The sequence below is a fragment of the Natator depressus genome, chromosome 24 (assembly GCF_965152275.1).
Source record: "Natator depressus isolate rNatDep1 chromosome 24, rNatDep2.hap1, whole genome shotgun sequence".
Lineage (NCBI taxonomy): Eukaryota > Metazoa > Chordata > Testudines > Cheloniidae > Natator > Natator depressus.
In genome coordinates this window covers 13,197,289-13,215,434 of record NC_134257.1, presented here as the reverse complement: position 1 = coordinate 13,215,434, position 18,146 = coordinate 13,197,289, and the positions used below count along the sequence as shown (strand labels likewise).

Here is an 18,146-nt window from a genome sequence, read left to right as displayed (position 1 = left end):
TTGTGTTAACTCTGAACTCTAATGAGAGGCCACTGCAGCCCTTGCTACTTACAACCTGAGCGTTTCCTGGACAGGATCAGGGGAATGGAGCTAGCCGGGGAGGTTAGACGTACGCAGAGCAGGGGGGTGTCCCTCCTGAGGGGGACTGGGTCCTCTCTGCGAAACACATGAAGAGGACACTGGCGAACTAGCAAGGAGGCAGCAAGTGAGAGCTGTGGCTCCATTCCAACCCCACCCTGCACCAACATCCACCGAACTCAGGAGTTCTGCAAGGACAGCTTCTAGATTCACACCGTGGCCCACCGCCAGAAGAGGGCATACAGGCTGTTCCCCCAATGCCCCTGGCTCGAGCAGTCAGACAGGAACACCCCAGATATTTTCAAAAAGGGTTGCTATGGGCCAGGGGAGGGACATTGTGGCAAAGGGAATGGGGGGTGGGGGGGGTCACTCAGTAGGGGGAGCTCTCCCCTAAGCCACTGATGGCCCCAGTGCTGCACTAGGGGGTGCTGTGCTGCAGGGAGCAGGGGCAGGGCTGGCCCAATTTCCCCCGGGCGATGCTGGGCTACAGGGGGCAGGATGGGGAGCTCTGAAGGTCCCTGGAACATGCAGCTCAGAGCCTCAGGGGACTGGGTGAGCAGGCTCTGCCATGGCAGTTTTGCAGCAGTAGCATGGGGTATGAGCCCCAGATGAGAGTGGGCAGGAAGAGAAAGCACTCCACCACCCGCCCACCCCCACCACACAACACCCCCACTGCCTGCAGCGCTCAGTGTACAAACCCAGTGTGTGCGGGGGTCTGCAGCACACAGGAAGCCCCATGACCTCTAAAGGTTACTCAGCAAGACACTGGCAGAGCCAGGGAGAGAACCCAGGAGTCCTGGCTCCCAGCCCAGCCCCCTGCCAGGCTGCAGCAGCACTGGCATTACCTTTCTTGGAGAGCCGCTCCATCTTGCGTGCCTCAATTTTATCGCACTTGCGGTACCTGCCAGGGCAGAAAGCCGGTCAGAGTGAGGGGGCCACAGGTGCGGGATCGCAGAAGGGGGCAGCAACACGCACAGGTATATGTGTGTTGTGTCCATCACATGTGATGTGACGGGGAGCTAGCAGGAGGGTGAGTGCATTCACACAGTGCTTTAGGGGGAGCTGGAGGGGTCGGGGGAAATAATACAGGGAGCTCCAGCAAAGTGACATGACCTGCCTTAAGCCACACAGGGGCACAGTCAGGGGGAAAGCATAGGAGTCCTGGCCCCCAACTCCCCACTCTAACCACCATGCCTCACTCCCTGCCCAGAGCCAGTCGGTTGCCCGGCCCCCTGCCCCGGGGACACTCACACACAGCACTGTTTCTTGGTGTTGGGTCCCCCGAACTTGGGCTTGTCCAGGCAGTTGACGCAGGCCCCACAGTCCTGCAGCTTCAGGCAGCCCTTGCACTTGCCACAGCGTGTCATGCGGTTCTTCTTGCCTGAGTGATGGTGGTGGGGGGCGGGGCGGCGCACAGGGGGCGGGGCCTTCACTGCCACTGGCTCCACCTTCCCCCGTCGTGCTCGCCCGCCCTCGCTCTCCGAGGCAGAGGAGGTCTCTGTGGGGGAGATGGCAGCGGGGTTACCATGGGGTGCCCCTGGGCCCACCATGTGCAGCATGGGACCGCCTGCAGGACAGCACCCCGTAGCACAGTCCCCCCCCCACCGCCCCACAAGCCCTCTCACCCTGCCCCTGCAGCACATCACCCCCTACCAAGCCACCCCATAGCGCAGCCCCCACCCCACTGCCATCCCTGCAGCACAGCAGCCCCCTCCGAACCCTCCCACCCTGCCCCTGCCACACGGCACCCTGCTGAGCCACCCTATAGCACAGTCCCGTCCCCCCCCACCCCACCCCCAAATGCAGCCCAGCACTCCCTGGCGTCACCCCAAAGCCAGCACCGATGGTGATGGAAGAGTCACCCACAGGGAGAGCCCTGCATGGAGGCATCGCCTTGAGTGGGCACCGTCTCCGTACTCACCCTCGGCGGCCGGCGAGGCAGCGATCTCCTCCCGCTCGCGCAGGGGCAGGGCACTCAGGCGGGGCATGTCCTCGGGCACCATGGCACGTGATTGGCCCAGCGCCACTGCCGCATGCCGGCACACATGCTTGATCCGGGGGCCCTGCACTGGGGACTCCTGGCCCTGTGGGGACATCATGGCAGGTTGGGTACCAGAGGCAGAGATGCTGTCCTGCAGGAAGTGCCACGAGGCCAAGAGGCTGCCTCACTCCCCAACCACTGGGAGGAGGTGTGCAGAGCAGGGCTGGAGAAGATATATCGTCCCCCCACCACTGTGTTCCTCCTTGTCCCCCATCACCTCTGCACAAAGCCCTCCACCCCCACCCCACACACAGCAGCAACAATCCAGCTCCCAGCCCAGCATACCAATTTCTTGATCTCGTTCCTGTCCGCGCTGGCCAGGTCCGGCACAGCCTCCCCCGGTGCAGCCTCTGCGTTCTCCTCCGATTTGACGCTGGGTGATGGCTGCAAGCGGGACACAGACAGACACAGCTGTGATGGCACAACCAGAGCTACAGGGACAGACCCCTTTCCCTCCCTGGCTCTGGGACATCGGTGGGCTTGGTTAAGGCATCAGGTACCCAGCACTGCAGGGTTCTCTCCCTGGCTCTGGGAAAGGAGTGGGGTCTAAGGGGTTAAAGAGGGGGCTAGGAGCCAGGATTCCTAGAGCCATGGATAGAACCCAGGAGTCCTGGCTTCCAGGTCCACCCTCATGCTCTAATAGATGCCACTCCCCTTCCAGAGCTGGGGACAGAACCCGGGAGTCCTGGCTCCCAGCCCTGCCCTTCTCTAACCACGCATCTCCACTTCCCCTCCCAGAGCTGGGGAGAAAAAGACAGTTATTAACCTTCCCTTAACTGTTGTTCTTCGAGTGCTTCCTCATGCCCATTCCATTATGGGTGTGTGCGCGTCGTGTGCACCATCTCTGGAAGACTTTTTCCCCTAGCGGTTTCCGTGGGCTTGGCTCTGGTGCCCCCTGGAGCAGCACCTCCATGGCACGGTAGATAGGCACCAGCCACCTCCTCAGTTCCTTCTTGCCAGCAACTCCAACAGAGGGGCAGGTGGGCAGGTTGTGGGATGGACGTGAGCAACGCATCCTGAAGAACAGGGGTTACGGAAAGGTTAGTAACCGTCTCTTCTTCTTGGAGCGCTTGCACATGGCCAGCCCAATATAGGGGACTCCCACGCAATCCATCAACGGGGGGGTCAGAGTTCCTGCGAGACTGAATGAAGGAGCACTGCCCCAAAGACTGCATTGTTCCTTGCCTGCTGGGTAAGGGATAAGTGCCCATGAATGTGTGGCTAGAGGACCAGGTCACCACCTTGCAGATATCTACAAACAGAGCATGAGCCACGAACGCTGCTGGTGAGGCCTATGACCTTGTGAAGTGCGCTGTTAAGCATGGGGGAGCCATCTTTGCCAGGCCATAGCATGTGCAGATGCAGGACATTATCCAGAAGGAGGTCCTCCACACCAAGACCATGCTGCCTTTCATCCTTTCTGCAACAGCAACGAATAACCGGGTGGACTTTCGAAAGGGTTTGGTCCTTTCTATGTAAAAGGCCAGAGCACATCTAACATCCAGAGAGTACAGCCTCTGTTCGTGTTTATTAGCATGAGATTCAAGACAGAAGATTGGAAGATGTCCTAACTATTGTGGAAATGGGAGACCACTTTCAGAAGGAAGGACGGGTGACGACACACACAGACTTTGTCCCTGAAGATGACAGTATAGGGTGCCGTGGAAGTGAAGGGCCGGGTCTGACACCCTCCTGGCAGAGGTGATGGCCACCAAAAAGGTGGTCTTCCAGGATAAATAAATCAAGGAACACGTTACTAGTGGCTCAAACGGTGACCCTGTTGAGATCCCAGGGAGGCAGAGGCTGCAGATACAGACCCTCCAAGCTCTTTAAGAACTGAGAGCTAATTGAGTTGGAGAAAACCAAATCTGTCATTCAGCAGAGGGTGGAATGCCGATATTGCCACCAAGTGGACTCTGATGGAAGAGACCACCAGGCCTTCCCCCTTCAGATGGAGCAGGTAGTCCAGGCTAAAAGGGGAGTGTGGCCTCCAGAGTGGGGACCTCCTTCTGAAGTGACCAGAGTGAGAACTGTTTCCATTTTGCTAGATAGGCTGTTCTAGCCAACTGCCCATAAAGACTGCTTGGACCAGTGTCGAACAGCCCAGCTCCATTTCCCTCAGCCACGAAGGTGCCAAGCGGTCCGATGCAGGTACTGCATGCGGCCACGGCCCTGGGAGATCAGATCTGGCCACGCTGGGAGACCAACTGGGGCATCTATTGAGAGGTCCAGCAAGATTCTGAACCAATGCTGGTGCTAGGAGAATCATGTGGGGTTTGTCCCTTTTGACTCTGAGAAGCACTTTGCAGATGAGGGTGTGGAGGAAAGGCGTAGAAGGAACTGGCCTCCCCATGACAGATAGAAGGCATCCGAGAGAGAGAGAGAGACACAAGGCTGTGCCCCTGGTATGAGCAGAACTGGGGTATTTCCTTTTGCTTCTGGTTGCAGACAGGTCCACCTGGGGAAACCCTCACTTCTGGAAAATAGCCTCCAGGACGTCCAGCCAGAGAGACCACTGGTGATGACTGGTGAAGGACCTGCTCAGGTGGTCTGCAAGCCCAGAAGCTAAGCAGCCTCCAGGTGAATGGAGTGGGCTAAGCAGTAGTCCCAGAGTTTCAATGCCTTAGGCACAGGGGAGAGGATCGGGTTCCCCCTTGCTTGTTTATGTAGAACATTGCTATGGTGTCCATGAGGACTGACACATCTGCCCCAGAGCTTTCAACAGAAGGCTTGGCAGGCAAGACGCACCGCCCTTCGCTCCCTGACACTGATATGCAGGCAAACCTCCTCCTGTGTCCAGAGAGGCCCCAGGTGGGCTCCCCACCCCATATCTGGGGCATCTCACACCAGCTCTACAGCTGGTGTGGGCCTTGCAAAAGGAACACCAGCACACACACTGTCCTGATCCAACCACCACTGAAGGGCGTTGAGCGTCGTCTGGGGAAGAGCGACCACTCGGTCTAGTGGGTGACACCTGGTAATGTACACCGCCGCCAGCCACAGCTGCAGAGGGTGGAGTCTGAGACGCGCACTTACATGGTACAGCGTGCAGGAGGCCCCAGGAGCTTTAGGCAGCTCCTGGCTGTAGCGGTGGGGTATGCTGTCTGGCCTGGTATGAGGGCTGAGATGGCCGTGAAAGCGGCTCTCCGGTAGGCAGGCCCTTGCTTGAGTCATGTCGAGGATTGCTTCTATGAGTTCTACCCTCTGGACGGGAGTGAAAGTTGACTTCTGCTCACGGATCAGGAGTCCCAAGCTCTTGAAAGCGGATAGAACGATTTCCATGGGTTGTTCCACCAGCACCTTGGACTGACCTCTAACCAACCGTTGTCCAGGGCAGGATAGACATGTACCCCTCTCCTCCTGAAGAAGCTGCCCCCTCTGCCATGCATTCTGTGAACACTCCCGGGGCAGCTGAGAGGCCAGAACTGTGAACTGACAGTGGTTCCAGTTTACCACACACTGAAGGTATCTGTGTCCCCGGAAGAGAGCTACAGGTCAAAGGCGGCATACCAGCCCCCTGGATCCAGCGAAACCATGCGGAACTTCAACTTCTTTAAGAACTTGTTAAAGTTTGAGGTCTTGGATAGACCCGAGATCCCCACTGGACTTTGGGATCAGGAAGTAGCAGGAGTAAAACCCCTTGCCACTTAGTTCCCTGGGAACCTCCTCCACTGCCCCCGCCCTTAGGAGCGACTGCACTTCCTGGGCCAGGAGATTTTTGTGAGGAGGATCCCTGAAGAGGAATGGGCAGGTGGTGTGGGGAAGAGACAAACTGCAAGGCGTCTCCTACTTTTGCCATGCAGAGCAACCACCAGTTGGACGTGATGTTGGCCCAAGCCCGGTAAATGTGGGACAAACGGTCCACAAATATAAGGCCAAGATCCAGGTATTGGGCTGGTGCCCTGTCCTCAGGTGCCCCCTCAAAAGCACTGTCTGTTCCCCGACGGTTGTTTCATGTGTGCAGACGTTGAGGCTGCAGAGGAGTGAGAGGCTGCTCTCTTTCTGAAACCCCTATTACTCTGTCACCTGAAGTCCTGCCTCTAGTGGGACTAGTAAATATGGCCCATGGGCTGCAGCTTATCCAGGATGGGACAGTCCAACAATGTCAAGGTCACCCTTGAATCTTTCAGGCTGTGCAGCTAGGTGTCAGTTTGTTCTGAAAATAAGACTGCCCTTCGAATAGGAGGTCCTGAACAGTCTGCTGGACTTCATGGGGGAGGCCTGATGACTGAAGCCAGGAACTTCTCATGAGAACTCCAGTAGCCATTGCCCGGGCTGCTGAGTCCATGGTGCCTAGGGCCGCCTGGCGGGACACCTTGGCTATGGCGCTGCCCTCTTCAGTCACGGCAGCAAATTCTGCCCTAGACTATGTCTACACTGGCAATTGAACGACAAAACTTTGGTCTTTCCAGGTGTTCAAAAAACCCACTCGTTGGGGTGGAAGATTGTCGGCAGGAGAGCTGACAAACAGCAGCTACACAGCCCGACTTTTGGCAGCACGGCTGTAGCAACACAGTCACTTTGCTAAAAGCTGGGTAGTGTAGACGTAGCCCTAGAGTCAGAGGGCAAGAGCTCTCTGAATTTTCTGGACCGCTGACCAGGAATTAAAATTGTGACAGCTAAACGGAGCCTGGTGTTTCGCGACCCTAAGCTGGAGGCGGCTGTGGAGTAGATTTTCCTCCCCAGGAGGTCCAGCTTCTTTGCCTCTCTGGCCCCCTGCTGCCTCGCATCTCCTTCTTGTTGGCTGCAGCGACAACCAGGAGCCCAGTATAAAGGTATTCGTAACCCTAAGGGGGAGGAAATACTTCCTCTCCACCCACTTGGCCTTAGGCTGGAGAAAGGCTGGGGTCTGCAACAAGGCCCTCACAGGCTGCAGAATGGCCTTGTTCAGGGGCAGGGCAATTCTTGCTGGCCCTGAAGCAGTCAATGTCCACCAACGCTGGGCTGACTCTGTGATCTCCTCTATCTGGAGATTAAGATTCTGAGCCATCCGACACAGGAGCTCCTGGTGGGTTTGTAGCCATCCTGCGTCAGGGCTGCAGCCATACCCACCACTGTCTCATCGGGGAGGGTGACAAAGTGGTCTGGACCATTGCCGGCACCTGGTTCTCCTCCAGCCCTGGCAGTCTCCTGCCAGTGTGGCTTGAGAACCCCTGATCTCTGCCCCAGGAACCAATCCTCTTTCCAACAGGGATGGAGGGGGCGCGCTTGTCTCTGAGGGTGCTGAAAAGGAGTGTCCCCCATGGGAGCCCTGGACCTGTGCAGCCAAGGGGTCCAGCATCCATTGGACGGAACCCCACCCTGGTGGGAAAAGTCCCAGGGCCATATCTGTGGGGGGCCTGATCTGCCTAAAGTCCGGTCCCTCGCAAGGCACATGACTCTGCCTAAGATTCGGAGCGCAAGGACCGGCTCCTAGGCGACCAGGATGGCGCTGTGCCTCATGGTGCCAAATGACTTTGTCTTGATGAGGGCGGCGCCACGACTGCTAGCGGCGTAGGGATTGCGACCGGTGCCGGAGATGAGACAAGCATCTAGGCAAGGCATTGCTGAAGCAAGCATGGCCTGGGTGCTGAGTCTCCCAACAACGAGTGGGATGAAGGGCAGTGCCTCGCCATAAGAACATAAGAATGGCCATATTGTGTCAGACCAAAGGTCCATCCAGCCCAGCATCCTGTCTACCGACAGTGGCCAATGCCAGGTGCCCCAGAGGGAGTGAACCTAACAGGTAATGATCTAGTGATCTCTCTCCTGCCATCCATCTCCACCCTCTGACAGACAGAGGCTATGGACACCATTCCTTACCCATCTTGGCTAATAGCCATTAATGGACTTAACCTCCATGAATTTATCCAGTTCTTTTTTAGACCCTGTTACAGCCATCTTCGTGGGCTTGTCCAGGACTGGTGCTTGCCCTCTTAAGGCTGGGCCCCGCAGTGCCTGACTTGTCCCTCGTAGACCGCAGTTTGGAGACAGCAGTGCCGGGAGGGGTAAGAGGTTTTGCGTTGCCCCATACGTCTCTGGTGCTGCCAGGTTCATGTCCTCTTCTTGGCTCACCCTACATGGGGAGCTCCTCCGTACCGGACTTGACAGGTCTCCCACCCCTGGGGCTGGAGTCAATGGGCTGGTTGAGATGCACCCGGTTGAGAGTGGTTCACCACAGCTCAGTCATCCCCCAACGCCCCCGATCAGACTTCTTTTTGGCCCCAGTGATGGGGGAACAGTGCTGTGTCATTGGTGCAGATTTCTTGGGTGCCAGTGATGCGTGCTGGGGACCCGACGGACGCCAGCGCGCACCTGGTAGAGGGAACGCTCAGTACTGGGTCTGGTCACCGCTCTGAAGCGGGACAGAGTGCCGTTTCCATAAGTAGGAACTTCAAGAACCCAAAAATAGAGAATCAACTGAAGTTCCTACAGATCTGGCACTTGCCCAGGAGAGGGTCTCATCTAGGGTACTTCAAACATCGCTCGTGAGGGTCACTAACTGGCATGTGCCCGGCACGCTGCACACTGTTTAAACTAAGTCCTGGGACCAAGGCATGCCCTGGGGCCAGGGCGGGTGCTTACTAGAAAACTAACTAGCTCTATACTTATGCTAACAAACTATTTACACTTATCTATTTACAGGAAGACCACCATGAGGGGATCCATTGCTGAGCAAGAAAAGATCGTTCTAGACGGAAACAAACAACTGAGGAGTCAACAGGTGCCCACCAATTGCGCCATGGAGGCACCACTCCAGGGGGCACCAGAGTCAACCCAACAGACACCACTCGTGATCAGGGGGAAAAGCCTTACAGTGACAGTGCATGCAACACACGCACACCCATATTGGAATGGACATGAGCAAGCACTCGAAGAAGAAACCAGGAGTCCCAGCTCCCAGAGCCCCCTGCTCTAACTGCTCGACCCAACTCCCCTCCCAGAGCTGGGGAGAGAACCCAGGAGTCCTGGCTCCCAGCCCCATCCCCTGGCCCCATGGGAAGCACTGTCATTAAGGCAGGCTGACAGGTCAGCATGTGCTGCGCCCCCCACTCTCCTCCCCGCCCAAGGCACCCGGAGACCCACTGCCCGCCTCCCTTCCCCCTCCCCGCCCCAGCATAGGGGCTTGGTCTCTCACCGGGGCCAATCTGAGCAGCTGCTGCTGGTCGATCTTGAAGAGCTGCACCTTGGCACGAGTCAGCAGGCTGTAGACTTTGTCCATGCCCGACAACTGGGCTGGCTGTGCAGCCAGCGCTGCCTCCTTCCGGGTGGGTGCCGCAGCTCCCTGCTCCTCGGCTTCACACCCAGAGCCCTCCTCCTCCTCGGACTCATGGCTAGCCAGCGAGGCCACACGGCGGATAGCTACCTTGCGCACCACGCCTGGCGCGTCCACATCCTCCATCTTGATCAGCTCTGTGTCTGGGGGGGGCGGCAGGTGCTGGGGGGGCTCCCCAAAGAGGGGCAGGGTTAGGTGATTGGTTCGGCCCAGCAGCCGCTTGCCACTGCGGGTCACCACGGGCTCATAGTGGGGGGAGGGGGGCTCCGGCCGAGGCACGGGGGACAGTGGGGGGTCCTTCCCGGCCTCGTTGAGGCACATGGGCTCCGGCTCCTCAGCCGACACGGTCAGCGACTCGTAGATCTTCAGGTGGGCTTCGCTGGGGGTGAACTGAGGGGCCCGGAGCAGCGGGAGCCGCCTGGCTGGCGGGGAGGGGGCCAGGAGGGGGCCAGGCGGAAAGATATGGGGCTCCTCAGGGGGCAGCCGGAAGAGGGACTTGCCCGCCTCGGGGGGCAGGGGTGGCGAGGTGCTGAGGGAGGTCCAGCGGAAGGTGGGCTCCCGCAGGATAGAGCGTCGCTTGCCGGGGAGGGTGGGAAGGGGGGAGGCTGGGGGCGAGAGGCCAGGGGAAGGAGGGGATGACGAGAGCGGGGAGGGGTACTCGTCAGGAGAGCGGGGGGGCTGGCCAGGCACCACCTCCTGGCCAGGGGCCTGCTCTGGGACCGGGGGCTCCCCGCGGAGCAGCTCCCCTGCTTCAGGGACCTTGGCCCGGGGCGCTCGCCGGGGGGGCTCATCCATGAAGCGCCGGGGAGGGCGGATGAGGCGGCAGGAGCGGGCGCTCACCACAGGCATGATGAACTGGCGGATATTCTTCAGGAATGTGGCCTTGTGCCCGGGGGGCTCCTCGCCCGCCACGCCAGCCCCCTCTCGCTGGGCAGCCGCCACCCGCTCGGCCCGCTGGCTGGGGGTGAGGGGCGGCCGACCCCGACCCCGCTTCAGACACTGCGCCCGCGTGGACTGGGCGATGGAGGCCGGGGCAGCTGACTCCTCCTCTGCCTGGGCCGGGCATGGGGGGGACACCGGCCTCTCCTCCCCAGCACCCTCGCCCTGGGCCGGCGGCTGCAGCCGCCTCCGCTGCTTCCACCGAGCTTGTGTCGGAGAGGCCGGCTCAGCTGGTGCCTCATGGGGCCGCTGCTCCTTCGGGGGGGCAGGGGAAGTGGGGGAGCCCCCTGGCGAAACATCCCTCCTCTTTGTCCTCTTGCTGCCCTGCTTCCTGCCCATGGGGGGCTTTAGCCTGGCACGGGCCAGCGCCACCCGCCCCGACTTCAGCCGCTTGGCTTTGGAGACGAACTTGAGCAGCAGGGGCAATTTCTTCCGCCCACGCCCAGGGCCCTTCCCCCGGGAGCTCGGCCTGGAACCCGGGGTTGGCTGCTGGCTCTTCCTAGGCGGCGCAGGGGCAGCGACAGGAACCTTGGCACCCCGCCGAGGAGCTCCCGGCTTCTTCTTGAATGAGCCTCTGGGGCGGCCCCGTGGCCGGTGGGGCACCATAGGGTCTTGACTCTGCCCCCTTGGGGGGCTGCTGGGGGATGGGGAATGAGGCTTGACCTCAGAGGGCCCCGGGTCCTGCTCGGGAGGCGTCCTGGTGGCTTGGACGGGGCTAGCACCCGGAGGCAAGCTTGGCCTGGCCGGCAGGGGCCTAGATCTCTGGAGCAGCTCAGCCAGGGCCTTGACCATGTGCTCCCGCTGGGCCTCGCCCTTCCTCGGCTTGGCCAGCACCTTGGAGGGGGCGGCAAGCAGGGAAACACCCCTCTTCTTCCTACTGCTGGCTTGGGGCGACATGCCTGCAACGAGAAAGGGGAGGGGGTGAACCGCGGGGGTGGGACTCGGGACCCCACCCATGCACCACCACACACCCGGCCAGCCAGCTAGTAAGGGTGGTTAACGTGTGGCAACTCCATCCCAGCCCCCCAATGCTGGGGGGAAAGCAGCCATCACCACAAGGCCTGGCTTAACACTAGGGGTGGCACTGTGTGCCCTGCAGTATAGAAACAGGACCCCCCCTCCTCTGCCATTCGTACCAGGGCACCCTAACTGAGATGAGATCCCCTCATTGTGCCAGGCACTGCACAGACACCCCATATCCATTAGAGTGAGGTTCTCTCAACATGCCAGCCGCTGCCCAGACAGACCCTGCCCCAGCTGACATCAGAGCTCCATTGTGCCAGGCACTGCACAGATACAGTGAGAGACAGGACCTGCCTAAAGAGCTCACAGTCTGAACAGCCAGAGGCATATTACCCCCATTTCACAGACGGGGAAACTGGGGCCCAGGGAGAAGCAGTGAGCTGCTCAGGATGATGCCAGGAGTCAGTGGCAGAGCCCCAGCATGTCTGGCGTCCCTCCTCCCAGCCACCCCCCACTGCACACCTCTCCCTCCCCTTCCATGCTGGAAACGTGCTGGGAACAGACAGCAGGGAAGCCAAGGCTGGCAGGGGGTCTGTGGGCACTGGACAAAGGGAATCCTGCGTCCCCAGGAGGGGCCCTCACCCTGACCCGGCACCCTGGGTACTGCAGGAAGCTGGCATGGCCAAGCAGTTTCAAGCAGAAGAGAAGCATGTTCGCAGTGGGAAGCAGTCTCAGTTTATCCACACTCACATCCACACCCAAGTTAACTCTGCCAGGAGAAGCTGGCACCTAGACCCCAGCGGGTCGGCGGTTATGCGGCAGGGACGACACAGCAATTCCCCGTCGTCTGTGGGCATGAGCTATGGCTGGTGTAACTGGGCCCACCCTATGGCGGGAGGTAGAGGTAGCTATTTTAGTTAAGTTTCAGAGTAGCAGTCGTGTTAGTCTGTATCCGCAAAAAGTAAAGGAGGACTTGCGGCACCTTAGAGACTAACAAATTTATTTGAGCATAAGCTTTCATGAGCTATAGCTCAGTTCATCGGAAGTGAGCTATAGCTCACGAAAGCTTATGCTCAAATAAATTTGTTAGTCTCTAAGGTGCCGCAAGTCCTCCTTTTCTTTTAGTTAAGATTCCCTCCCCCCAAGATCAGTTTTCATGCCTGGCCTTGTACTGCGATGCGAAGGGACATTGAATGGGGGGGTCCAGCTGGGAGAGCTGCTGTAAAGTCAGTGCAGAGTCCTGAGGGGACAATTAACTCAGTGTCAGAGCAGCAGGTGACGGTTCAGCTTGAATCGTGCCCTGGTCTGCCCCGGCGAGATGAGTGCATCCCCGCGGGTGTGCCCTTTGATTTCACACCATGCCTGGTCCTGCAGGTTGGCGCCCCTGGGCCCACCACCCCACTACGCTCAGGACAAAGGGAAGTGGATTGTCTTGAGTGTTCAGATTTGAGTCGTAACAGGACCAGAGCCCCACCCATTGCGCACCCACGACACAGCCCCTTCACCGTCAGCAGCCTCAGAAAATCCAACAGGTCCTGCAGGCTGACCCCTGTGGGACAGAGGTAGCCTCCAGACAGCAGCCCCATTGCAGTCAGAGACGGGCAGGCCCCTGTGCAGCGGTGCTCGGCCGAAGGGGGCTGGGGAACCCCAAGGGCCCCATGGAGAAGCACAGCGCAGGAGATGTGATGTGGGGCTGGGGACGTGGGACGCCAGTGCTGACACCTCCCTGGTGCCGGATTGAGGGGGCGTCCGTGTGGGTCGGGCCGGCCAGTGCCCTCACCTCTCTGGGAGCGCAGGATGGCGCGCAAGGAACTCTGGGAGACAGGCTCATCGGGAGGGAAGCCCTGGAACTCTTCCTGCAGGGAAGGAACAGAAAGGGGCTGTGGTTAGATGGAGGGTACAAAGCTCCAACCCCAATATGAGCCCTGCCCATACCTGGGGATGGCTCCAGCCACCCCTTGCTACATAGCTACATTCCAAGCAGCACCGAGCTGGGCCTACCCATAGCCCCAGGTCCCACTCTCCCATTTTCCCCCCAGATGACCTCACCCACCTGGCCCCAGCCATACTCCCTAGGCCCCATCCAACACACCTATTCAGAGCAACTAGAGGTGGCCATGCCCACACCCCTTAGGCTCCACCCACCCAGCAGCTGTCCCACCTACACCCCCTCCACAGGCCCCACCTACTGACGCACCACACAGCTGGAAGCAAGTGCCCAGGCAGGTAGGCTGGCACAGCCCCACCATGGGACAGTGAAGGATCAGGAAGAGCCACTGCGGCACTGCCATGCCAGCAATGGGGGGGATGAGATAATCCCGGTGGGCTCCATGCTACAGCTATGGGGCGGGGGGCTCCCCATCACAGGGACACAGAGTCCCCTCGAGCCACTAGGTGGGGCAGGCTCCTCACCCATTGCCAGCGGGACTGTACCCAAGGTGAGGCCTCGACAGGCCACTGGGACCAATCCCTCCTCCAGCAGCCCTCTGCTGAACCCAGCCCCCCAGCCGCCATGCATTCAGCAGCCCCGGATGGGGCAGCCAGCGGCGCCCACCCAGCAGTTGCAGGGATCTAACCAGCACTAACCCCTAAGTAACTCCAACTTGCTGGCTTCCTCCTGTACCGGGTCGCCCGGCTTCCATACTGCACACTGAGACACGGCCCATAGGACCCTCGCATCAGGCACTATCGGGGACCCTCAGATGCCCAAAAGACAGCACTGCCCCAGCCAGCGTGCAATCCACCACGAGGGGAGACCCTGCCCCAGCATATGTTGCCCATTCCCTCGCAGCTTTGATAGAGGCCCCAAAGGAAAGCAAGGGCCTTAATGGATTGCACTCCCCCAGCACTGAGATGCAGCTGCCTCTAGGGCAGGGCAGCTGGGGAAAGCCACATACAATGCCACCCAGGGAGGCTTGCCCAGCGCTAGATGCAGCTGCCTTCACCAGGGCTTTGGAGCTGTATTCCAGCACCGCTCCAGCTCCAGGTAAAAACCTGCAGCCCCACTGCTTCGGAGCTGCTCCGCGCTCCAGCTCCGGGCTCCGCTCCAGAGCCCTGGCCTTCACAGTGGAGTATGGCAGGCACACAATACATGAGCACTTCATTATCTTGTAGCCATACCCAGCTACCCTACCCCAGAAGCAGCAACATGTCAGCGGGGGCAATGAGAGACTGTTCCTCAGGTGCCCCATCTCAGCGCCAGATAAGTCATCCCCATGTGGCTGTTTCCCAGCATCCCCCAGAGCTGGCTGGATCTCAGCGCTGGACGAGATGTCCCTGCATAACATGCTTCAGCTCAACTAGCCCCCGCAGTTGGGTACGTTGGGAAGCTAGAAGCAGCCCTGGGGCATGAACCCTGCACAACAGTGCCCCCTCCTCTCTGCCAGTCCAGTGGTGCTGCCCCTCTGTTGCAGGCTCTTCACAATGGGCTGCTTTGCCAGCTCAAGGGCACACAGCATGAGCTGGGTCCAAGCCGCAAGCATGCAGGGCTATGCAGGTTCATACCACCAGACTCCCCCTCTCCACATGCCGCCTCAAGCAGCGGCCAGCACTGGGGGCGTCTCACGCACCTGGAGGAGGCGGTGGCAATATTCACCTGTGCGCTGGGGAAAAGCCGGGGCCTGCCTGAGGTCAGCCTGGGCACGGCGCTGCAGGTGCACCCGACGGTTCACTAGGCAACAGAGCAAGGCCAAGCTACGGCAGGACAAACTCCTCGGGTCAGGTGCCAAGAGACCACACCACCCACGGTACATGGGTAACTCCACTCGGGAGGAAACAGAGCCAGCCCCTCTGCTGGCATAGCAGGAGACTGGCAGCCACCTCCACATGCCCCTTGAAGGATCTCCGGCTAGATCAGGAACCAGCAACCTTACGCTGGCAGAACTGCAGCAAAATGAGCCAAGGAATAGCGGGAGCAGGGAACAGAGCAGGAGAGCTTTTCCTCTAGGGGCTCCAGCTGTGAGTGGGCCCCAGGGCAGGGACTGGCTGGCTCAAGGGGGCAAGAAATGGGTCATGGCACCTTTCCCCTCTGGGGGGCACCGGCTCCAATTGGGCCCCAGGTCTGTAGTGGCCTTATCCCAAGCGCCTTTGCTGGAGTCTGCAGCTCCCAGCAACCCCCGCAGAAGACAGCTGCACTCCACTGTCCACAGGCCCCTGCAACCGGGCAACCCAAGACCCATGGGCTGGGAACAACCAGCTCCCCATACCCACAGGAGACAAATAACCCATTCTGCAGGGCAGGCTGATCCAGCGCTGGCCTTCTCCCGCCCCGTGGGATCCCTGCCAGCTGGCTGCCCTTGCCGCAGCTGGCCCAGCCCCGAACGCTGCCCATTCCAGCAATGTTGGCACCTCTCTCCAAGGCCGGGCTCCTGGAGTCCCGTGACCAGGCGAGATGCAGCGCTTTCCTCTCCAAACAGGAAGGGCAAGTTCCCCGGCCCAGTGTACACAGAGAGATACAAGAGTGACGGCTCAAGCTCTGGAGCAGAGACTGGCACGTGCAACATCTAGCAAAGAAGGGTCTGTTCAGGCCAGGACCCCCATGTGCTAGGACAGCACCACATCTCCATCCATAAACTCCAATCATTTCCAAAGAGAGCAGAGTCACCAGCCCCCTTAGACAGGTGGGGAAACTGAGGTATGGAGGGGGGAGTAAGCCAGTGGCAGAGTCGGGGCTGGACCCCAAGTCTCCAAAGTGCCAGTGCTCCATCCACTAGGCCGCACCACCTCCCCAGCATTGCCTATTCCCTAATCCAGGGGTTTGACTCCTGATTCCAGTGCAGCTCCCATCCCATGCGCAAGGCCAGCAACGTTCTCTATGCTGCGCTATGTGGGAGGCCAGCTCAGAGCCAAACCCAGCCCCCCAGCACCAGCCGGCCTGCCCACAACGAGAGCCCATCCAGACCATACTAGCCTCCAGCAGGAGGAGCATGGGGCATGACAGCAAGGGGTAGGAAGGCTGGTGCCAGAGACTCACCCCACGAGCCAGCTGGCAGTTCACTGGGGTCCCTCAGGACAAGGAAACCCCCCACCCCTCACTGCACGCAGGCCCACCTGGAGAAGGTAAAGGGGGAGACCATCTGTACGTACCCACAAAGAGGGGCCCATGCACTGAGGAGGGGGCGGGCAAGGAACCAAACGTGACTCCAGGGCAGATGATGACTAGTTCACAGCAACTTTCCACCACTGATTGTGCAGGGAGGGCTCCGAGCAGTGCCATGCCCGGGGCAGGTCGGGAAGCTGCTGGGGGTGGCATTGCCAATTGCTGCCCAGACTCTGAAGCCAAACTCCGGAGGGGGGCACGGAAAAGCCGAGCCCAGTGCCGGCTACAGCCAGCCAGGGTGAGATGGGCACTACATGTGCCTCCTGCTGCCCAACGCACACCATATGGGACAGGGCTTCTCCCCACAGACCCTCGTCTGCCCCACCCCAGCCCAACAGAACTATTCAGGCAGGGGGGCACCCAGAACTCCTACAGGATGGGCTCCTCTGGCCAGGTGTCACTTCCCAACATGCAGCATCAAAACCCCTCTACGTGTTGGTGGGCTACACCCCACAACTCCCTAGCCCCACAAACAATGACACCTGCCCCCAAGCAGAACCCCAACACTGTCCCAGCCCCACAAAGGGGCCACCTCAACCCAGCTCCATAGAGTCCACCGACCCCCCTAACTTTCCCCTCTCCCACCAGCAGCCACACATACCACTCCTACAGGGACCCACCCCCACAGGTCACCCAGCTCACCCCCAAGATACCCCTGCCCCAGAGTCACAGACCCTCCATGATGTCCCACCCATCAATCTTCCCCACACCTCCAGCCCTGGGGCCCCAGATCCTTTCCCCATAGGGATGCCCCCCGTAGCTTCTCCCTATACTTCCCAGTTCCCCCAGAAACTGTTCAGTCCCCTCTCAGCCCTAGGGTCCCAACACCCCATTCCCCAACCTCACCAGCCCCAGGGCCTCAGTTCCCACCCCTTGTCCCAGCAGCCCCCCAGGCTCCCAGCCACGCAACTGCTCCCCCAACCCCCCACATTCCCCCTCAGCTCCACCTCCCACTCCCCCATAACGTCCCCCAACCTCTCCTGCACATGCCCCCAGACTCCCAGCTCCAGCCCTCTCCCCACAGCCCCCCATGAGTTTCCAGACCCCCAGTTCCCTTCCTACAAGATCCCCCCAGCTTTCCCCTCCCCCCAGGTTCCTATCCCAAGGCCCTTCAACCCCCAGCTTAGTTCATCTCCCCCAGGCTGTAGCTCTAGCCCTTGCCCAAGCCCAGCTGCTCTCCCCAGCCCCAACCCCACAAGCTCCTATCTCAAGCCCCCCAATCCTCAGCTCCTCCACTCAAATTCCCCCCCAAATCCTCCCCCCCGCTCCAGCTATCCACCCCCCAAGTCGCTCCCCACACAGCTCCTGCCTCACAACTGCTCCGCTCAAATTCCCCCCAACCTCCCCCGCTCCAGCTCCTGCCCTTCACCTCCTTCCCGCTCCAGCTCCTGCCCCCCAACCCCCCCCGCTCCAGCTCCTGCCCCCCACCGCTCACCGGCTCCTCCTCGCTGCTGCCCCCGCCCAGCAGGCCCCGCAGGCGGCGCAGGCTCCAGCCCAGGCCCAGAAGGCTCCGAAGCGCCGGGTCCCCCAGGCCGGGCCCGTCCCCGCTGGACCCGCCGCGCAGGGGCAGCCGCGCGCGCAGCCCAGCCCGGGGCAGAGGGCGGCCCCCACCCGGCCGCCCGGGGAAGCGGCCCCGAGCCCAGGCGGAGCCACCGCCGCCCGCCGCAGCCGCCGCCACCGCCGCCATCTTTAACCGCTGGGGGGGGGCCTGGCCCGGGGGGGCGGGGCCGCCGCAATAACAGCCCGGCCCGGCCGCGGGGCACCATGGGGGA

At 60.5% G+C, this 18,146-nt stretch overlaps 1 protein-coding gene across 1 annotated transcript in view; it reads right to left on the bottom strand.

Moving 5' to 3' along the window:
• KMT2B (lysine methyltransferase 2B) overlaps window positions 1-17,914 on the bottom strand; it is a 34,652-nt gene extending 16,738 nt beyond the window's left edge. Inside the window, exons 1-7 of the mRNA XM_074939021.1 lie at window positions 17,810-17,914; window positions 13,057-13,132; window positions 9,237-11,212; window positions 2,405-2,503; window positions 2,000-2,162; window positions 1,330-1,576; window positions 924-979 (exon numbers count right to left, since the gene is read on the bottom strand). Of these exons, the coding sequence (XP_074795122.1) occupies window positions 924-979; window positions 1,330-1,576; window positions 2,000-2,162; window positions 2,405-2,503; window positions 9,237-11,210 (2,539 nt within the window). The 5' untranslated portion in view covers window positions 11,211-11,212; window positions 13,057-13,132; window positions 17,810-17,914. The remainder of the gene's footprint in view (window positions 1-923; window positions 980-1,329; window positions 1,577-1,999; window positions 2,163-2,404; window positions 2,504-9,236; window positions 11,213-13,056; window positions 13,133-17,809) is intronic.
• Between the last annotated feature and the right edge of the window lie 232 nt (window positions 17,915-18,146).